Source organism: Amphiura filiformis, chromosome 1 (assembly GCF_039555335.1).
Source record: "Amphiura filiformis chromosome 1, Afil_fr2py, whole genome shotgun sequence".
Lineage (NCBI taxonomy): Eukaryota > Metazoa > Echinodermata > Ophiuroidea > Amphilepidida > Amphiuridae > Amphiura > Amphiura filiformis.
This window is the reverse complement of record NC_092628.1, coordinates 96859893-96881101: the sequence shown is the minus strand read 5'-3', so window position 1 is coordinate 96881101 and position 21209 is coordinate 96859893. Positions and strand designations below refer to the sequence as shown.

At 43.4% G+C, this 21209-nt stretch overlaps 1 protein-coding gene across 1 annotated transcript in view; it reads right to left on the bottom strand.

Moving 5' to 3' along the window:
• Positions 1 to 21209, bottom strand: part of LOC140159008 (attractin-like) — a 102909-nt gene that overhangs the window by 61897 nt on the left and 19803 nt on the right. The window contains 1 exon segment of the mRNA XM_072182322.1: positions 8518 to 8604. Coding sequence (XP_072038423.1) covers positions 8518 to 8604 — 87 coding nt within the window.

Sequence of the window (21209 nt, the reverse complement as noted above, 5' to 3'; positions counted from 1 at the left end):
GTCAAGATGCTCTTAAAATCCCATAGTTTACTGCATCTAGTATTACTTGTACATACTATTATTTAGTCCATATGGCGTTCTCCAGACAGTTGTGTCTGCGTGTAATACATGTGCGATCAAAGACGGTACAGTGCGAGATGCGGTACAAAGTGTCTGCATAATAACAATACACCACCTTCAATCGCGCATTATCACATGCAAATGCAACTGTCTTGAGGAAGCCAAATGGACTCAGAGTCTAGAGACTTTATGGTAGTGAATTTGTGGGTATTCAACAATTGGCCCACTGATTCCATTGGACAATTGCCCAAACACTATGATCCCAAACATGTTCATTTGTCACGACGCAGTTCTTTAAGTTCTTCCCCAATATTGTAATTTGCCCTTTGCACAGATCTGCCATCTTACTATCAAAACGAGGTTCTCCATGCAAATGCATGTGCAAAATAGTCCCAAACAAAAATGTTTGGTAGACTCATAACCGGTGCGATCTTACCTTTCCGATGTTGATTAAGATACTTCTTGCATCGATCCCGAGATGCGGAAAAAACCAATAGTCATTTTGTCCCACATAAATGAATAAATAACAAAAACCCTCGATCCCCGGTGGACTCACCCAAAAGGTGACGTCACACCATATGATCGCCTTATCCGACTTGGGATCCCCTACTCGGACCAAACTTGTAGGGGTGGCGGGGTCGGGATAATCAACATCGAAAGGTAAGATCGCGACGGTTATGAGTCTACCAAACATTTTTGTTTGGGACTAGACTCAGTACACCGGTCGATCTTACCGCTTCGATGTTGATTAAGATACTTCTTGCATCAACATCTGAAAGATCGATCTAGCAAGTAACCGACGGATGGAGGTACAAGATTGGTCAGCATCAGATCAGGGATCGGGAGCGGTAACGATGGTTTTCGCGAGGTCAGAAAATATTTTCCCCAACGGTCGGGAAACAAAAAGACCACGCGATCACAGACATAAACCTCCTTACTTAATAAGTTTGGTGGTTAAGAATAGCGACACTGGTTCTTACCATGCTGAGTATTCTGTATAGTCTGAAAACCTGGTACCCGTACACCACCGTATTATGATCGCCCGAACAATGTCCCGGTAAACCTCCCGCCCCGTCTCTGATTACTAACGTAAACGGAAGTATCGTAGAGAAGGGCGAAGGTGGCTTCCGGGACATCGCCTGCTAGATCTCCTCAAGGGACAACCGAACGGTATACCCAAGATGATGAGATAGCTCGTGTCGAGTGGGTCGTGGGGACGCGAAACCTTCGCGATCCCCGGACCCCACCAACACCTGGACCAGCCATTGCGACAGCGGCTGGACCGAAAGGCTCTGTAAGGGTGATGAATGCGGTCGTGAGTCCTCGCAAGGCTTGTGTTCGGAAGAAATAGTGCTGCAGCGCCTTATCGGACACCCCAGCCTATCTTTGGCTTCAGCCGAACCTTGCCCAACCCTGGGGATTGGAGAGGGACGAATGTCGGTATGCACGCGCGCCGCTCAGTAGTCACGAGAACAGAGCGCCGAAACAGTGTCGCTCCAGTGTTTGTGAACACGGAAGCTAACCTCGAGACCGTGTGCAACTCAGCACCGCCGTCCCGAAGCCAACGCCAAACCGGAAAGCCATCTTGAGAGTTACGTATTTAAGCGCCGCTTTTGGACGGAAGGTCAAAAGGGTGACCCTTAAAGTAATCTAAGACTGTGTTGGGATCCCTTAGGAGGATCACTTTCCTTTTGGTAGACACTCGCTGAACATACCGTCGAGGCGTAGACTAATAAGGTAACCATCGGCTATGATAGTCGACCCGCCTCAAACCTCGGTGAATGGAGAGGACAGCTGACTTATAGCTGGCCCCAGTGGCCCGCTGAAGTCTTGCTTGGAACTTTTCTGTCAGAAACTCCGAACTAGCAGCACAGAGGTTTCTAGCGGGAGAGCTATTTGTCTCATTGCACCAAGCGTAGTATGGAGCCAGACTCTGGCTATACGCACGGAGGGTAGACTTCCGCCAGCCCGGCGATGAGAAAAACAGCTTCTGATGAAAAGTATCCCTCCGCCATGCGTGTTCCTGGTAAGGGCCATGCAGCTAACTGCAGGTGCTCTAGTGATAGACTGGTACCTCCGCTCCGGGCATCCGGAGTAGATCTGGTACTGGGAGTGCCAGCGGCAAGCGGCCTTGCCGCTAGCAGAATGACAATGCAGTCTTCCCACCCGATCTTGGCCACCACCCTCATGAGTAGTGAGATCGGAGGGACTGCATAAGCTGTCATCCTCCCCAGTCTATGGACAGAGCGCCCACGGTGAATGCTTGGGGTCCGTGACCCTTGAGCAGTACACCGGCAGTGGATGATTGCGATGAGATGCGACCAGATCTTTCGAGGGTGGTACATCCCTTGAAGATCGTCTGAGCGACCTGCGGAGCAAGGGACCATTCTGCTGGTCCCGACACCCTTCCTCGTGACAGATTGTGCGCGAGGATGCTGGTGACGCACGAGATGTGTATCGCTCTCATCGTAATCTGCCTGAACTTGCACCACCCTATCAGGTGTCGTGCATGCAGGCTCAATCGTGGTGGCCCGGAGTCCCCTTGTCTGTTGGGGTAGGCTACCACGGTTGTGTTATCCGTCAGGACAACGGTATGTGATTCCACGATCACCTCCTCGTAAGCGAGGAGGTTGATGTGAAACTCTGTCTCTATGGCCCCATAGGCCCGAGACGGAGTCTCCGTGGATGTGGACCCCCCAGCCCCGTTTTGACGCCATGGTCGTCACTACGTGACATACGGGGGGTGCAGGAAACCTGACACCCTGGGTCAAATTGGGCTGATGGGTCCACCACCAGAGTTCCTCTCGCGCGATCTCCGACAACGGAACCGCGAGGGAGATTGGGTGACGACTGGGCCTGCAAGCAGGCTAGAAGGTGTAGTTGGGTAAGCCTAACGTAGAAACGGCAGTACAGTACGAGGTCTACCATACTGGCCATTAGGCCTACCACCTTCATCCATGTCACAGCGGGTTTTGCCCGAGACTCGGCCAAGAGTCAGGCACACCGCACCATGTTCGCCACCCGCCGGGTGAGAGCACGCCGAACCCCTCCGTGAGGGTGATCTGGGCCCCTACAAATAGTGGTGACTGCGTCGGGACCACGCTGGACTTTTTGAGCTGATCAAAAATCCAGGGTCCCGCACCCCACGGACTATCAACCCCATGAGACCCGTAGTCTTCAGTGGAGTGCGTCCAGATATGAGCCAAACGTCCAGGTAGCACCTGATGTTGACACCCCTGTGCTTCAGGTACGCTGCCACCGCTTCTGACCAAGAGTGTTAAACACCCTGGGAGAGATGGACAGGCTGGATGGCGGTATCAAAACTGGTAATTTTGATCCTGTACCTAGAAGCGCAGATGCCTCCGATCTTGAGAGGCGATTGGCATATGCAGATAGGCGTCCGAGAGATCTAGCGATGCTGTTCCCATGCCCCTGATGGAGCAGGCTAGCACCGAGGCGAGAGTCCCCATTCTGAACCTCTGGGCCTGAAGAACGTGTTCAACAGCCTGCGGTTCCGGATGGGGCTCCCTGTCGCTGGTCTTCCTTGGAGCCAATGGCTCCAAGATCACCAGAGAACGGGGGGTAGACCGGGACAATCGCCCGCTTCGTGAGAAGCTGTGTGATCCCTGTCAGTAGTGCCCGACGCTGGGGGCCGTCTGACGGCACTACTGTGGACCTCTGAAATGTGCAGATGAATGTGGGGAGACTGGGTTGCCAGTCTGTAACCCCACTCACCACTGACCATACCCAGGCGCTCAAAGAGATGGTTTCCCACCTCTGGGTGAATGCCATAAGCGGTCGCCCACTGGGAGATCCCCTGTGGAAAAACTGCTGAGCCCCCCAGGAATGCTCTGCCTAGCTTCCCTTGGAAGAGCGCTTGCTCTTCTTCGGGCTTGCCAGTTGTTCCTGTGCTACCCTTGCGCCTCCCAGAAATGGGTGCTGCAGAGGTAGTGGGCTCGGGTACTGTTGGTGGTGCACGGCCTGCTGAAGTCGGAGCTCCTACCCATGGTAAGGGCAGTTTCCGCCCTCTTCAGAGTGCTCCCGTTGGTAGCTTCTTTGCACGGTCCTCCACCGTAGCGCAGAAGCATCCAAAGAGAAAAAGGACCCTGCCTTTCCATCGCGTTGAGCGATTGGAGTGGCAGGCCCCTCCCCGGCGCTGAGTGGACACCCTATGGGCTAGGCCCATGGAGCTCTCGTTGAGGCTAGCTGTTAGCACCGCTAATAGGCTCACCTCGCGGAAGAGCTCAGATGTTGTCTGAGCGTGATACGCTTGACGACATCTGGGTCCCTCTCGGATCCCCTCAGGTAGGTCCGTGGTCCTCCCGCTGCTACACGCAGAGGAAGCGTGCAAGCACGCGGCGCCATAGCTCTACTGAGCTCGACAGCCCCACGATATCTACCCGTGAGGTTTGCCGGGAATGAGAGTGTAGGCGCCCCTGTGAGGAAGCAGCAGCTGAGCATCCTACTGAAAGGATCCCTGGTCCTCCTCCATGGACTCCCCTTAGGGGGTGTCCGGAGGAAGATCAGTGCTGTTGTCCCTCGCTGGGCAGCGGGGAAGGAGACTGTAGTGATGTCACCACCGGACTCAGCTTCCGACTCCTTTCCTCGCCACAGTATCCGTGATTGCGTCTCCGATGATGACGGTAACTGAGGACGGGCATCTGAAAGCGGGTAAGAAGGCATAACCACTGTGTGGCTCGCCGACTACCTGCCAGCAGAAGAGGGAGTACTCCCGCAAGACCCTGAGGTATCCGCCATGGCACCACTGGGTCCGCTTGCTCTCGCAGCCGCCGCCCTAGCGCTTAGCAGCACGGGCCTACCCTGATCAAGATCTGGGTTAGCCCCATGCCGGCTGGCCTGGTCAACAGCTGATGTTGGTACTGCGTGGCCATCGCTAGGCGACACTTGCCACGGTGCTAGGCCGTGGAAGAAACACCCTGCGGCGGGTACCACGGGCATACCCCGCCGCAGCTGACCCTGAAAGGATCCGCCACCAGGGTAACCCCATGGTACTGCAGTACCAGCACCGCCTCCCCCCCCCTTGTTGCCACAGAGACTGTGGCGACTAAGGCGGGTGCTGCGGTACCGGTGCGGTATCAGCGTGGGTACCCGTGAGGGTTCCCAACTGTGGACCGCTGTACTCTCGCCACACTGCGTTCCCCGTTTTGGGGGATCAAGCTGTGTGCTGGCGTGGTACCGGCGCTGGTACTAGCGTAGGTGCCCGTGAGGGCTCCCGGCTGTGTACCACTGTACCCATGCCTCACTGCGCTCCCCCGCAAGGGGATCAAGCCGCGTGTGTATGGGTACCCGCTATACCGGCTGTCCCTTGGCTAGAGGGAGCTTGCCTAGTACCACGGGTAGCTGAGCGTGCAGATACCCCGATCAATCACCTCGCCACCTGAATAGGCAGCGCCAATCAATGGAGCTATGCCCTGTTGATTTGACAGTGATCGATCAAGAGAGGGTAATTGACCCATTGACGGTAATGGATCACCCACGCTCCGCTGGCTCTCGAGGACATAAGTGGGTTGTTGATCAGCTAGGCTGTTCAAGCTACTTACTGTACCCTCTAGAGCTTCGCCAAGGTCGCTGTGTGTGGCGGACCACTCACGGCAGCTATGGGCGGGTGCATAGCGGCTACCACTGAAGTCAAGCCGTAGCTCGCCTTTGTAGCTGCCATCGAATCGCACCTGGGTCGCTGTCCCGTGAGAGACTGCGAGCCCAACCCCTGAATAATCGCCAGCCAGTCCCTGTGGACAGCCAGCAGTTATTCTAGGGCCCAGGGTATCACTCGGCGGTCCCGCCATGGAACGCTGCTGCAGACAACCCCAGTTGGTTCTGCTAAGACTACACCCACAGCGTTAGCCGCGGTATCGCTCTCTGTTGAACCCATGCATGCTAGGGTTCAACCCAGGCAAGCCCGGGTACCTTTTGCATGCTGCCCGTCGCTGGCTACTACTGTGGCTGTTTGAGCCTGTAGATATGCCTGCAACAGACGGGTGTCCTCCTGCTAAAAACCCGTGAGGATTTTCGCTAGAGGACTGGTATCCTCCTGCTACAAACCCGCTAGGGTTTTCGCTGGTGGTTACCGCTCTGCTGCCTGCAACTTTGCGCCGACGTATAGGCAGTGCTTTCGCTGGCTGCTGAGCCTTTGGACGCGCTTAGCAGTCCCGAAGGAACCGCTTGCTTGTCCGGGACCGGAGCCCCTTAAGCAGACCTGCCATGACCCATAGGGGCTGTCACAGCAGAATCTACCGTGATCGACTGGTATCCTCCTGCTGCAAAACCCGCTAGGGTTTTCGCTGGTGGTTACCGCTCTGCTGCCTGCTACTTTGCTCCGACATATAGTCAGTGCTTTCGCTGACTGCTGAGCCTTTGGACGCGCTAGCAGTCCCCGACGGAACCGCCTGCTTGTCCGGGGACCGGAGCCCCCTTAAGCAGACCTGCCATGACCCATAGGGGCTGTCACAGCAGAATCCACCGTATCGACCTTACCAGTGCCCTTGGTAGATTTCTTCTTCGTCTTATGGCGATGACGGAGCCTATCCAAATCGTCAAGCTGGAACTCGGAGAGTCCTAAGCAAAAGAAAGACATCTAGAAGATCGTGAGCACTCCCTGTGGGTGAAACAGAGCGGGTGTGGGTCCCGCTCCGTCACCAGGGAAGGGCAAGCCCGACAGGGCCGAGGCGAAGCGAGGAGAAAGGGAGGGGGGCACTACCCCCCAACACGCCGACTCAAGCCCAGTAAGCAAACCTGAGCACGGAGGCTGGTCGCTAACGTTAGTGGTAAAGTAAGGACTGGCTAACTTTATTACTAAAATGTCAGACGGGTCCCTACCAATCCCCACCGTATGAATATCTGATTAACTTCGTCTTTATTGGACGGTAATGAAGACATAACGATAGAGTAATCACCCTAACATAGCAACAATAACCTACCGTACATGAAATACAATGTGTATGTACAAACATCTATTGTAACTTACAGGCTGCAATGGTTGTTTTACGTGGGAAACAAAATGAATGGCGCCAACGAAGCGGCCATTTTGAATTGCTCGTGTCCCGTGATACAAACGGAGGCACGATATGTAGCTAAGTTTTGGATCGTTTTTGTCACTTTTTCGCCAGAAAATGCCGTCAAAACTATCCTCAGCCGAACAATACCGGTTTGGTTTTACCTAAGGTGTGAAACTACAACCGATATCTCGCCTTTTGGTCGAGAAATTGATACACAGTGCAATGAACAATCGATAGCCACGTGTGTCAGTCGGAGACCAAGGAGGATAAGGGCGATCATATGGTGTGACGTCACCTTTTGGGTGAGTCCACCGGGGATCGGGGTTTTTGTTATTTATTCATTTATGTGGGACAAAATGACTATTGGTTTTTTCCGCATCTCGGGATCGATGCAAGAAGTATCTTAATCAACATCGGAAACGGTAAGATCGACCGGTGTACTGAGTCTGTGCATTTTTGTTTCTCACCCTTTTCTAGCAATGCACCTAAAGGCTTTCGCAAAGCGTATACTGTATTTAAAGCATGTGTTGACAGGTGTATGCACACACAGCACGCACTTTGCGGGTAGAACCTCGTTTTGAGATGAGCGTGTGATCAGGGAATACATTCATACAATGACATTTGAATGTGTTGGTTACAAACTCATACTCCATAACTTAAAGGGAGTCTCCGGCAAGCATAACATAATGCCTCATATGTTAGAAAAATAATTATCAAGCACGAATCACATGGTTTTATTTAAAACAAACTCAAATTGACCATAAAAACGAATAAAAACAGTCAGCTCTCAACACGCGATATTCAAAATTCCTGCGCCGAAATTGTATAAGTGCAATGACGTCATGGTTATTTGCGATCAATTGTCGTCAGCCTTCATTGTATTACTAGGACTCGACAATTTCGGCACCCGGGAATTTTGAATATCGCGTGTTGAGAGACGGATGTTTTTATTCGTTTTTATGGTCACTGTGGGTTTGTTTTAAATAAAACCGTGTGATTCGTGCTTGATAATTGTTTTTCTTACATATAAGGTATAATCTTGTGATTGCCGGAGATATATCCTTTAAGGCCAAATTGTGAGCTTTAATTGTCACATGGTTAGTGAACCATGCCATCGGAAATGACACCAGTTGTGGCCTGCTACCACAAAATGAGGGTAATGTTGCAAGTTGGTAGTTTCAAGATGTCCTGGCTGCTCTCTTGGTGTTCCTTGTTTCACATGCACCTGTTCAAGCCAATAGTATGTCCTTTGTGAGTGAGGGCACAATGGGCCATTTACAAAGGACATATCGTTATACATGTACAGGTGCAGGTGTGCAGCAATCAAAGAACATCAACTCAGCAGCCAGGATGTCTTGAAATGACCAACTTGTGACTTTACGCTCATTTCATGGTAGCAGGTCACATTTTGATGCCGAGGGTGATGATTCCATATACTTACTGTCCACTGTCTATTAGCCATGTACACTTTGTGTTTTCACTATATTCACCATGTGACTCTACTATGTGTCCTGATGGCTCTTGTAATCTGCAAAATAATAAAACAAACAGGAAATTAAAATGAGGATGATATGGCTGAGAACCAACTTGGAAGAATAAATGATAAATAATGTGATGTCTTTTTCATTTGTAAAGAAGTTAAGGAAGAAATCAATTTTGGGTAAATAAGTTAAGGAAGAAATCAATTTTGGGTAAATTTAAGCAGCATGGGTCAGGTTTCTTTCGAAATATTGATCAAGTGGTCTTAGATTATACGATAGAACTAGCCCTGTTCACAAACCACTACAGCCCTTGAATTATGCGAGTGATGCGAGCTGTCATGAAGCAGCCAGCAAGCGTCAGCAATATTTTAGGCTAGTCATTACATTTTAGGTGTCAAAATTAAACGACTCTATTTTTTATTCAGTTACTTTGTTATTGTTTCTAGTTCAACTACAAGCGGACAAACAAAATCCAAAGATTGACGAGTCAATGACCCTGCACTACTTGGGAAATTTCACCTGAATAGATAGAAGCCACTGAGTATCATGACTAATTAAGCTTGATAAGCACGATACCAAGTATTTTAAAATGTGTAAATTCTATACATATTCTATCACAAATCTACCCTAAGAGACCTCAATTACAAATGAAGAAAACACTGTGTTTAGCAGTGACGGAGCATCTCCAGCTTAGAGACTTTGATCTATGGCCTCCTTGAATCATCATCCCAACATCCTATAGAGTTGACTTAGGATGTCGTTTTTATTTTGACAATCAGGAGCAACATCTGTATTGAGACTGACAGCAACATGTCACTTGTTAAGAGAACATACTTTGTTAACAATACACCATGATGATCATGACTACTGGCCTGCCTGCCTTAGCTAGCTTGCTAATGCTCTGCCATAGTTGCCAATTAAAAACCTGTTGTTGACAGTATGTGCAGCATTTTAAAGGTGTGCACAGATTTAATATGCAAAATATTTTGAATATCTACTCTGCAAATTGATCAATTAGCATAAACGTGTCACTACGATCATAATATATGCCATTTTTTTTCATAAAATGTTGCAAAGGCCGTGCCCCAGCATTAACTGCTTGCATGGTTTATGAATCCAACAGTCTCACTCATCAAAGAATAAATCCTGTTAGGCAATGACCTGTTCTATGAGCGGACTGGACTTCAAGTAGGATCGGTCGGTCAGAGTCAGACGTTTTTGTTTTTTTTAACAAAATGATTCTAACCATCACCAAAATCTGTGAATAGATTGTAATTTTTTCCTTTGCTTCCCTCATTTTTTTCAGTCAAAATAAATCTAATTTTTGCCCAAAACAACAGATTTTACATGTATACAGCAATTTCCCTCGTATTCAATCAACTTTTGGCCAAAAAACAGCTGATTTTACATCCATGAAATTTTTAAGGAATGAAAAAATTCCCTCAAATGGAAAATATGGGTCAGTAGAACAATGTGGGGTTTTTTGTCGCCTTATTCTTAATGTCTGATTTGGTGTTTATCAGATTCCTTTCATATTTGCCTTAATTTGCAAGATTACTTCTTCATATCAACATAGCTTGTTCAAAATATGCAAAAATCTTCACTTTTGCTCATTTTGAGTGTGTTCTGACCTAGTTGATTTTGTGATACAGTACCCTACAAAATTTGTATTAAACAAAGAATTAGTTTCACACCCACTCATGTATTTACAAGTATTTATATGGTAAATTACAGATGACGCAAGTATCTTAAAGGGGTGTGACCCGATCTACAACCTCATCCCCCATTTTGCTTCATAAAAACTGAGATTTTGGTATCAAAAGAAAGCTCAATATTTTCTCATTACCCAAGTCAAAAAAAATTTAAGCCCAAGGTATGTTTCGTTTAGCTGGTGTGAACAAAAATGAGTGAATTGTGTTCATGTATCCTATGAGGCATTTATCTTTGCTTCTCATATCAATACCGCTGGAGTCTTCCTGCTGCCAAGTTTTTACAATGTGATCAATGAAATCTTCTATTTAATTATTTTAATTTCATTTTATTTGTGCTTTTTTGTTGTTGTTGTTGTTGCTGATATTGTTTGTTTTTCAGAATATTTGCAAATGTTTTCCTCATTATCAATATACAATGTAAATTCTAATTTTAGACCAGTTTAATTATTTATCACTTTCACAGCTGAGTAATTATAAGCACTTCCTTGTACAGCAGGACATTCAGTGTTTGTGGTATACTCAATTCATGTGCTTGGCCATATATTAAATAATAGTCACATGAGAAAGATTTAGAGCCAGGTTTATGGGTATACCAAAAGTCACATGCACAATGCTCCCTGCATATGTAACATACAAATTTCAGAAACTTTGTACTTTGTACCTCCTGGTCCATCTGGTGTGCTCTGTTGATAAATATAACATGGCCAATAACAATATGAGACAGTGAACAATCTTCATAGCTGTTCATATCATCAGTTTCTATGCAAAGATAACATCGTCATGGCATCACAAAAATAATCAAAAGCACCACCAATTCAGTTGCTTGTTTGTGTCCTAGTTGCATTGCCCTCTGTATAAAATTACTTAAGGGGGGTAACCGTAAAAAGAAAAACAAATATCTTCCCTTAATGCATCTATGTGAAAAAAATAAGAACATTTTCAGCGTAAATGTGAATAATTAGCACAATTAGCAATTGGATTTAGTTTGGATTTGATGATGACATAATGACTTGTACTTCGGACGACCAAAAAAACCCAAATCTAAACGTTTTCACTACATTTTACTCTATGCACACCATAAACATCCACATCTACATCCTGTTTCCCATGAAAAGAAATATTTGTGAACATGAAAATTTGTTAATGGTTAGTATTATCAGGGTTGTCTCATATCCCTGGTATTATCCATCAGTTTCTGATGTTGCTTGAAACAGAACTTGACAAATACACTTGAAATGATCAGCAATTCAAGTCTCAAAAACTTTCCATGTAACATGGATCACAGATCCTGGAGACTCTCCAGGACCAGTGCATCATCCATGTAGAGGTATAAATTACTTAAATTAAAACATTCAAATTTCTTAATTCCAACCCTAAACATGACTGGTAGTCTGGTAATAGTGGTATTGCGGCTTTGCCATACAAATTGTGTACATTACATGTATGCATTTAACTGGCAGGCAAATGTGCATTATAATCAGTCATGGGATTAAAACATGCTTTTTACAGTGACAGTTCATTTCTTTTTCACTGCAGTTAATTGGCTATTACCATAGACTATTGATGGTCTATGCTATTATTATCTTTTCATGGTTGTGTATTTTTTTTAGCTTTCATGTATACCATTTGCAAACCATCTATTTTCTTCATTTTTTCAAGCTTCGATTTTGCAGATGTATGACACTTGTAAAATGGTTGTATGCTGTGTATAAAATGCAAATGTAACAGAAATAGGAATACAAATTAAAACATTGTATGCCTACCTATACAAAACGTATATACACCTTGAATAATTTAGACACAGCGAAAACATGCAAAAAGAGGTGGTATTATCAATAGACTCAATCTGAAATCTGAAAAAGGCAGCCTCCCACAAGCATTACAACACATACATGTAGCTTGCTAATGAAGATATTGATCAAATTGAACATTTAAATTTATTGTTATTTCTCTCATTCCTAGAAGCATCCCTTACCAAACATGAATGCCTATTTGGCATTCTGTAGGTATTCGCCAAGCCCTCGAGTGCCAAGGATAGCGGTACTAGGTGGTCACTAGCACTCAGCAGCTAATGAATGCCTATAGAGCTGGTTCACAGGCATTCCGAATGCCTCACAAGAATGCTACCGAATGCCTATTTACTCATTAAGCCCTCGTTAAAGCTCAATACTATTAACTTAGGCATTCCTAAGCATTCGTAACTTAGGCATTCCTTTAATTAGGCGGTTTGCTATAGGCACTCAGTGGCATTCGGATAAGTCATAGGCATTCGGTTAAAAAAATTCTTAAGTAATAGGCATTCCACTGAAAAATTTCTAAGTATTAGGCATTCGGTTAAAAAAAATTCTTAAAGCAATATTATAACATTTTCAAACAAAATAGATTAGCATTTCTTTGCCATAAAATGTTAGCTTTTACTGTCAGATATATCCCCTTTTATTTTTGAGCCGAACAACTATGGCAAAGCAAAGAAAATTGGAATTTACTACCAGCGCACATGTCGCCAATACGTACCACTCCTTCGGTCATGTTATAGTACGACCCTTTGTTGTGTATATCACCGTCCCGCACGCCGTGACGTACTGTGTGTTATGAACATCGTGTATGCGTTCGACTAATAATTCCATCGTAATAATAAAGCGCTGAATCAGCCTTTAATTCAAAATCACAGATTTTGACAAAACTACAGCACTTAGAGTCTTCATTTTTGCAGGGTATATTGGTTTAATAAAGTACAATTTAATCGTGTAAAAAAAGGAATTTTAAAAATTCAGTGAGGGCGTCTTCCTCAGCAAATGTTATAATATGGCTTTAAGTAATAGGCATTCCACTGAAAAATTTCTAAGTATTAGGCATTCGGTTAAAAAATTTCTAAGTAATAGGCATTCCATTCAATTAGGCATTTTGCTAATAGCCTTGACTAGCATTCCTTAGTGGTTGACCCAAGGGTCAAGCAGGTGCATGATGGGAATATATTTCTAACTGCCATTTTGAACTGGTGTGAATGCAGAGATGATGGTTTCTTAATCCTTTCATTGTTTCCAGCTTTATTATAGGCCCTATTTTTCACTCTTTACATTTGGGATGTTACATATGACAATGCATATTATGTGGACAACATCATACATGTATGGGATCCATGTAGTTATCTTTGTGTACAATAATTATGCCACAATATGGATGGTGTAAGTATAGGTAAGCTTAAATATGACTAGATGTAACTTTGAATATAGGTTTTTATGCAGGCAGTTTCTTGAAATATGGAATGGTCTAGTGTTAGGAAAGAGGAGCTAGTTACCATATTGGGGCATTATTGTTAACATTAATAATCAGCGTTCGAAATTTTGGTTGTCCGGTTGCCCGGGACAACTAAAAAAGTCGCCGGACAACCAAAAATACTGATTCGGTTGTCCGCCGGACAACCATAAATCTAGCCAAAAGTCACATTTGTAGGCCTACGGACAACCAAAAACTTAGACGGACAACCAGAAATTATAATCTGGTTGTCCGCTTCCGTGGGACAACCATTTATTTTTCCTAAATTCGAACACTGTTAATAATAATAGTGTACAGTTATACCATGCACTAATCCACTAAAAAATGCACTCATATGGCGCAAGAAGAGCTCAAGCAAAGAGCAATGAAACCTCAAACAATATGAAACCAAACAACAACGACAAATTACATAATTATGACGTAGCTATAATTATTTTGTGTATTTATAAAACACACTGATCCCAGTGGGCACACCTAACGTTGAAATCAGGTTGAAATTTCGACGTCGACTATTTGAAATCGGGTTGAAATCAGGTTGTATTTGCAAATGGACTTCAACCTGATTTCAACCTCCTTAAATTTTGCATTGAAAGCTAGTTGATTGAAACCAGGTTGAAATTTCAATGTGATTTCAACTAACCGTAAGGTTAAAATCAGGTTGAAATCAGGTTAGGTTGAAACTTCGATGTTGTTTCAACGTTGATACAACATCAAAATCCTAACCAGTGCCCACTGGGATGTACTATGTACTCAATTTATCAGTTATCAATTTGATCATGCAATTTATGCTCTTGCTGATGCACATGGCTATATTTGAGTTAAAGGGGCACTTCGTGATCCACAGCCTCATCCCCCCACTTTTCTCAAAAAAAGTTGAGATTTTTATATCACTGGAAACCTCTGGCTACATAATGTTTATGTACAAAATATTTCTTGCACATTAATTAGTTTTGCAAAGATATCGTGAAATTTTAATTTCGTTCTGGTGCACCAGAACGAAATTACAATGCATTGTCTATGGAGCAGTGTAATACACATAATCCTGCATAACTCGCATAAACGCATAAAATCGGAATCAACTGAAATTTTGGGAATATGCTTTTTTCGTGGATATGTACTGAAAAATGTCATAAAAAGAGGATGCTAGGATCATGAAACACTCCTTTAAATTTGTGCATATTTTTAATCCTTACTCTCCTAGAATTCCTATAGCAACCCCTATAGGGCTTCAAGTGCTATCTCGGGAAAATATGGGAAATCATATGGAAAAATATTTATCATGAGCCTCATTTGATCAGGAAAATGGGAAAATTAGCGGAAATTGTCTTTTTTCACTCTTGACCTAAAAATATCATAGACTCGACAAAGACATACGCTGTACTGAACTAAAATGCCTCTGCATCTGTCACAATGGATAAAAAATGGTTCTGGGCTCTTACCATGTGCGATTTTCTGCAGTGCATTATATTCCTATTTGTCACTCTCGAGAATTGCTTAGCCAGCATATAGCTATATAATTATATAGTGGTTCGAGTGCCTCACCTGTAAGTGGTTGGAATACCTATAGGCGGTTGGAATGCCTATAGGCGGTTGGAATGCTTCTGAGGCGATTGGAAATTTCTTTGGTGGTTGGAGTGCTTCATAGGCGGTTGGAATGCCACTAAGTGGTTCGAGGGCCTAGCTCATTTACATATTTCGCCTCTGAGGAGGGCTTATGAACCACTTATGAACCGCTTATAGCGGTTGAGGGCTAAATAAGTGGTTCGAGTGCTAACCGGTAGGCGGTTGGAATGCTTCTGAGGCAGTTGGTATGCTTCCTAGCGGTTGGAATGCTTCCTAGGCGGTTGGAATGCTTCCCAAGCGGTTCGAATGCTTCCTAGGTGGTTTAAATGCTAGGCGGTTTGAATGCCTCCTTAGTGGTTCGAATGCCTCCTTAGTGGTTCGAGTGCTTAGCTCATTTACATATTTCGCCTCTGAGGAGGGCTTATGAACCACTTATGAACCGCTATAAGCGGTTGAGGGCTAGCAAACAGGCGGTTGAGTGCTAATAACCGCCTATTAACTCAATGTTATAGTATTGGAGGCATTCACCATTTAGGCATTCATTAACGGTTCTTTACCATTCAATGGAATGCCTAGTGAGTGCTTAGGGAATGCTAGTTTTTTAGGTAAGGGATGAATCCATTCCAGAAAATCAACAAGTTAACTAACATCAGTGTAATTCTTCAATTTTCTGTGATATTTTGAGACTGGGATCAGTATAATATTGGAGAGATTGTACGTGGAGAGTTGTGGTAATTCTTGCAATATGGCGAACAAAACTCAAATAATGGATAATTTATTATTTGCTTTTCACATGATAATCATTTGTGCCATAATACACAGAGATAACACCACTCCATGGGTATTGAGAATACTTGATCTCCACCTCATCACATTGCTGCAATTCAGCTTGTACAAGTTTTTCAAAGTCTAGTAGCCATGTACAGTAGAATTCCATCTACAAGCATATACGCCTCTAAATTACATTTTTTTAACTAAATAGGCTTAAGGCAGAATCCCTCCACAAAAACGTTATTTGGAGTGTGAACAATTATATACAGGTGGCTGTACAAACCTGTAAGTCCAATCTATTGTAATGTTTTTGTGGAGGTGTCTGCCTTTTGTCTCTTTCATCAGAGAACACTAATTTAGAGGCACACATGCTTGTAAATAGAATTCTACAATGTTTGAAGATTCAAGGCACTGTGTTAACACTCTAAAATATTTATTTCAGAGCATTTTGCCATATTATTATTAACATGGTTACGGTAAGAGATTCATTTCTTCAGCAATGGTACATTGTAGTACAATTTTGAGCTAAAGAATCAAAGAAGTGTTAGCCCACTTATTTGGTGCTGCTTGAATATGGCTACAGGCATTGTGAATTTGCAATCTGCACTGAAATTGAAAATAAACAAAGAAATCTGAACCATGTTCCCACGTACATGTATCTAAGTCCAATTTTATCAAAGAAAAAAAGCACACCAGTTTTTGATGACATACACTGTAGCTTCTTGGGGTATAAAAACTAACTAAAGTAACATCATTACAATTTACACAAGACTAATATTTACAAAAATGGTGCAGGTAAGTTAACTCCAAAAAATCCAAGTCTACAAATGTTATTTTTCAATTGCTGTGAGTGACTGCAGCTTTACATTGATCGAACCTACAATGTAGTCATATATAAATATGTTGGTACACTCTTTGCATTCTATGCATCCTAAAAATGTCCATTTCTTCAATGCAAATTATGCATTTTGTGGAAGATGATTCAAGAGTTGTACACATATGTTTTCCCTAACAATGCTTGACAGGAGGGAGAGGGTATTGAGATGGTATAAAACATCAACAAGAACATGTAAAGTATTGTGCATTTTCATCTACACACATCTATACTAATAAAATAATAAGCGGTCTCTATCTGTCTATCTGTGTATCTGTGTATCTATCTGTCTGTCTGTCTGTCTGTCCGGCTATGCGTTTCGCCGTACTTCGACGCATCGTGCTGCAATTTTGGATATAGGTAGGTATTGGGAAAAGCATGTTGGCCATGTGGTTTTGAGGGTCATCGGAGGTCAAGGTCAAAGGTCAAAATTTCAAACTTTGTCCAATCAGGCCCAAATTTGGTGGGTGGAATCCTTGATAGGAGGGAATATAATCATGAAATAAAATCAAGGTCAACCGAGGTCAAAGGTCATTACGGAGGGGTCAAATTTCAAACTTTGTCCAATCGGGCTCAAACTTGGTGGGTCGAAACCTTCGTACGAGGGGAGCATGAAAAACATTATTTGGAGGTCATCCGAGGTCAAAGGTCAAAGGTCATGGATTTCAAACTTTGTCCTATCGGGCTCAAAATTGGTGGGTGGAATCCTTAATGCGAGGGGAATATATGCGCAAAATAAAATTGAGGTCAATCAAGGTCAAAGGTCATGTAGGGGCTAAATTTAAACTTTACCCTATTGGGCTTAAAATTGATAGGTGGAATCCTTTGTATGAGGGGGGCATGAAAAAAATTACACCAAGGTCATCTGGGGTCAAACAGAAATGCTATCATGCCAGTGCTCTCACAGCATCAGGGCTCTCACAGCTGCAGGTGCACTAGTAATTTATACAATTCGTAAGCACTGAACCTTCAAAACATCACTTGTCTTAAGGAATTTTGTGCATTTGATTATAGTTAACCAGGGTTCATGCACACAACCCACTTCTCCTCTGCATTCCAACATGGCTGCCATCGGTTTAGTGGCCATCTTGGTTGAGTTTGTGCAGTAAATGTGAATTTAAAAACTGTTTATGAGTATTGAGGACTAATGTTGAAATGTTTATAAATTGCAGTATTATGTTTTCCCTCACTTGTATATCCAAGATGGCTGCTATATGGGCGTGTGCCATTGGTGCATTTATGGGAATGCCCCATGAGCAAGGAGTAGCATTTTTCTGATTGCAATGTGAGTAAAGGAAGTGTCAAGGTTCACAATTCCAAACCACTTCACTCTCTTTACTTGCATTCTCATAGTAGATACAAAAATGCTTTATAGCCCCAGTCTGTGGCCCTCACGAACTTGGATTATGCCCGTGGCGGGAGGCCAGGGCAAAGAGCTGTTTATAACCGAGCTCAAAGTCTGCCTGGTCAGTACCGTATGTTTTTTGCGTAGATAGTATGCCATTGGAAACGACAGAGCCAAAAGTAGTGCTAGTGGACACTAGGACATGGACCTGACAGTGAATCCATGTCTGTTGTAGGAAGGGGCTCAATGAAGTGATGATATTCATCAAATTGTCTGGTCAATTCAGGTACCATAATCAACAAACATGTTTGGCCATGTTTTGGTTCATACATTAAAAGGACATTCATATATTTTAGGAGTGTTTAAATGTTTACACACATTTTGTTTTATAGTGACATTCCCAATGTTAATTCTTATGCAACTCTTCCCCCTCAATCAAAATTGTGATGTGAGGTTTTCTTATGTATGTCTGCATAAAGAAATGGCAAAAATAAATAGGTCACCATTACTACATGTACAAATGTAGCACAACGATGTAATTGGTAGTGAACAAAGACAATAATATGCCAAGAGAAGTGCCAAGTATCAGGTGGCATGGCATGAAGTGATTATCTATCTATACTAATAAAATAATAAGCGGTCTCTATCTGTCTATCTATCTATCTGTCTGTCTGTCTGTCCGGCTATGCGTTTCGCCGCACTTCGCCGCATCGTGCTGAAATTTGGGATGCACTAGTACTAATAAAATAATAAGCGGTCTCTGTCTATCTGTCTGTCCGGCTATGCGTTTCGCCGCGCTTCCACGCAACGCGCTGAAATTTCGGATATAGATAGGTATTGCGAAAAGCATGTTGGCCATGTGGTTTTGAAGGTCATCGGAGGTCAAGGTCAAAGGTCAAAATTTCAAACTTTGTCCGATCGGGCTCAAACTTGGTGGGTGGAATCCTTAATACGAGGGGAATATATGACCGAAATAAAATTGAGGTCAACCGAGGTCAAAGGTCATTACGGAGGGGTCAAATTTCAAACTTTGTCCGATCGGGTTCAAATTTGGTGGGTCAAAACCTTCGTATGAGGGGAGCATGAAAAACATTATATGGAGGTCATCCGAGGTCAAAGGTCAAAGGTCATGGATTTCAAACTTTGTCCTATCGGGTTCAAACTTGGTGGGTGATGCCAGTGCTCTCACAGCATCAGGGCTCTCACAGCTACAGGTGCACTAGTACTAATAAAATAATAAGCGGTCTCTATCTGTCTATCTATCTATCTGTCTGTCTGTCTGTCCGGCTATGCGTTTACCGCACGCGCCATCGTGCTGAAATTTGGGATATAGATAGGTATTGGGAAAAGCATGTTGGCCATGTGGTTTTGAAGGTCATCGGAGGTCAAGGTCAAAGGTCAAAATTTCAAACTTTGTCCGATTGGGCCCAAACTTGGTGGGTGGAATCCATGATAGGAGGGGAATATAATGCGCGAAATAAAATCGAGGTCAACCGAGGTCAAAGGTCATTACGGAGGGGTCAAATTTCAAACTTTGCCCGATTGGGCTCAAACTTTGTGGGTAGAAACCTTCGTATGAGGGGAGCATGAAAAACATTATATGGAGGTCATCCGAGGTCAAAGGTCAAAGGTCATGGATTTCAAACTTTGTCCTCTCAGGCTCAAACTTGGTGGGTGGAATCCTTGATACGAGGGGAGTAGATGCGCAAAGTAAAATTGAGGGCAACCGAGGTCAAAGGTCATGTAGGGGCTAATTTAAACTTTGCCCTATTGGGCTTAAACTTGATAGGTGGAATCCTTCATATGAGGGGAGCATGAAACAAATTACACTGAGGTCAAAGGTCATCTGGGGTCAAACAGTATCGCTATCATGCCAGTGCTCTCACAGCATCAGGGCTCTCACAGCTACAGGTGCACTAGTCTTCAAAATATTAGTTATTGGATTCAAATCTCTAATAGTTCCCCTCTTGATGTGTTGTTCTTCTGGTTCTTCTGTTTTAAATCCCATATTTTGGTTGCCAATTTTGATGTTGGGACTTAATTTATTTTTAAAAAAAGTTCAAATTTAATTACTATTGCGGGGACATGCATTGAAGAATATTTATCAGAGAATATTGACTATTGGTGTGTGGAGAAAATACTAAATAACTTGTTTAGCTATAATGATATGTGGCAAATGGGTGTTCTTGTTGCTTACCTTTGCCAAGGTGATATTCTACTTGGCTGAGCTATGCCATAGGTGACCAGTAAGTGTGCCTGCTAAAAGCTTGAATTCACTACATATTTTGAAATCATTGCCTAGTGAGTACAAATGGAAATGGATGGCCTTGCCGCATTTAACATTTTTGCAGTAAATTTTCTCACCTTTAACAACAACTTCTAAGGCACTGACGTGAGCATTTTTTTTAAAGTACCGGGTATACACTCTACATAATTGACCTTTTCAATTCCTGAAACAGAATTACAAATAAAACAACCTTTGATGAATGTAAATTAAATTCAATCTAATATGCTTCTTACCATCTCTGCTGAAAATAGGGTTTAATATGTGTGCTAACTCTTATCAATACTCAAATTGTGCCATTTGCAGACATCAAAAATTGTCACTCAAAATAATATTGAGAACAAGATCTAAATAAAAAACTGAAATATTCAAATATCTACCTCTTGTGAGGCAAACAAATCTGTAAAGTCAGAGTAGAACTTGTTCAGAAGAAGGTATCAAATTGCACCTAACCAAATTCTGCAACACAATGGATTTATGAAGCATGACAAGAAATATTTTACTTTCAGAAACCCGCTTTCAAGAAGTACCTGTAGTTTAATACGGTCACAATATTTGTAAAAAAAAATTATTTACTTGTTTCTTTGCCTCTCCAACACTTGCAAAAAGTACTACACGTCTCAATTTTGCTCAAAAGTTTGTTTGAGTATGTGATTTTTATGCATTTTATCGTCATTCTTGCCTATAGCTTGGTGTATCAAATTTACTCTTGATAAACTTGCTCTGTGCATTTGCACTGTTCGTAATATACTTCTCAGAATTTGTCATTTAACATGGATGTGATGATAGATCTTATAATGGAAAATCTGATTTATGAAAAGCTTCAA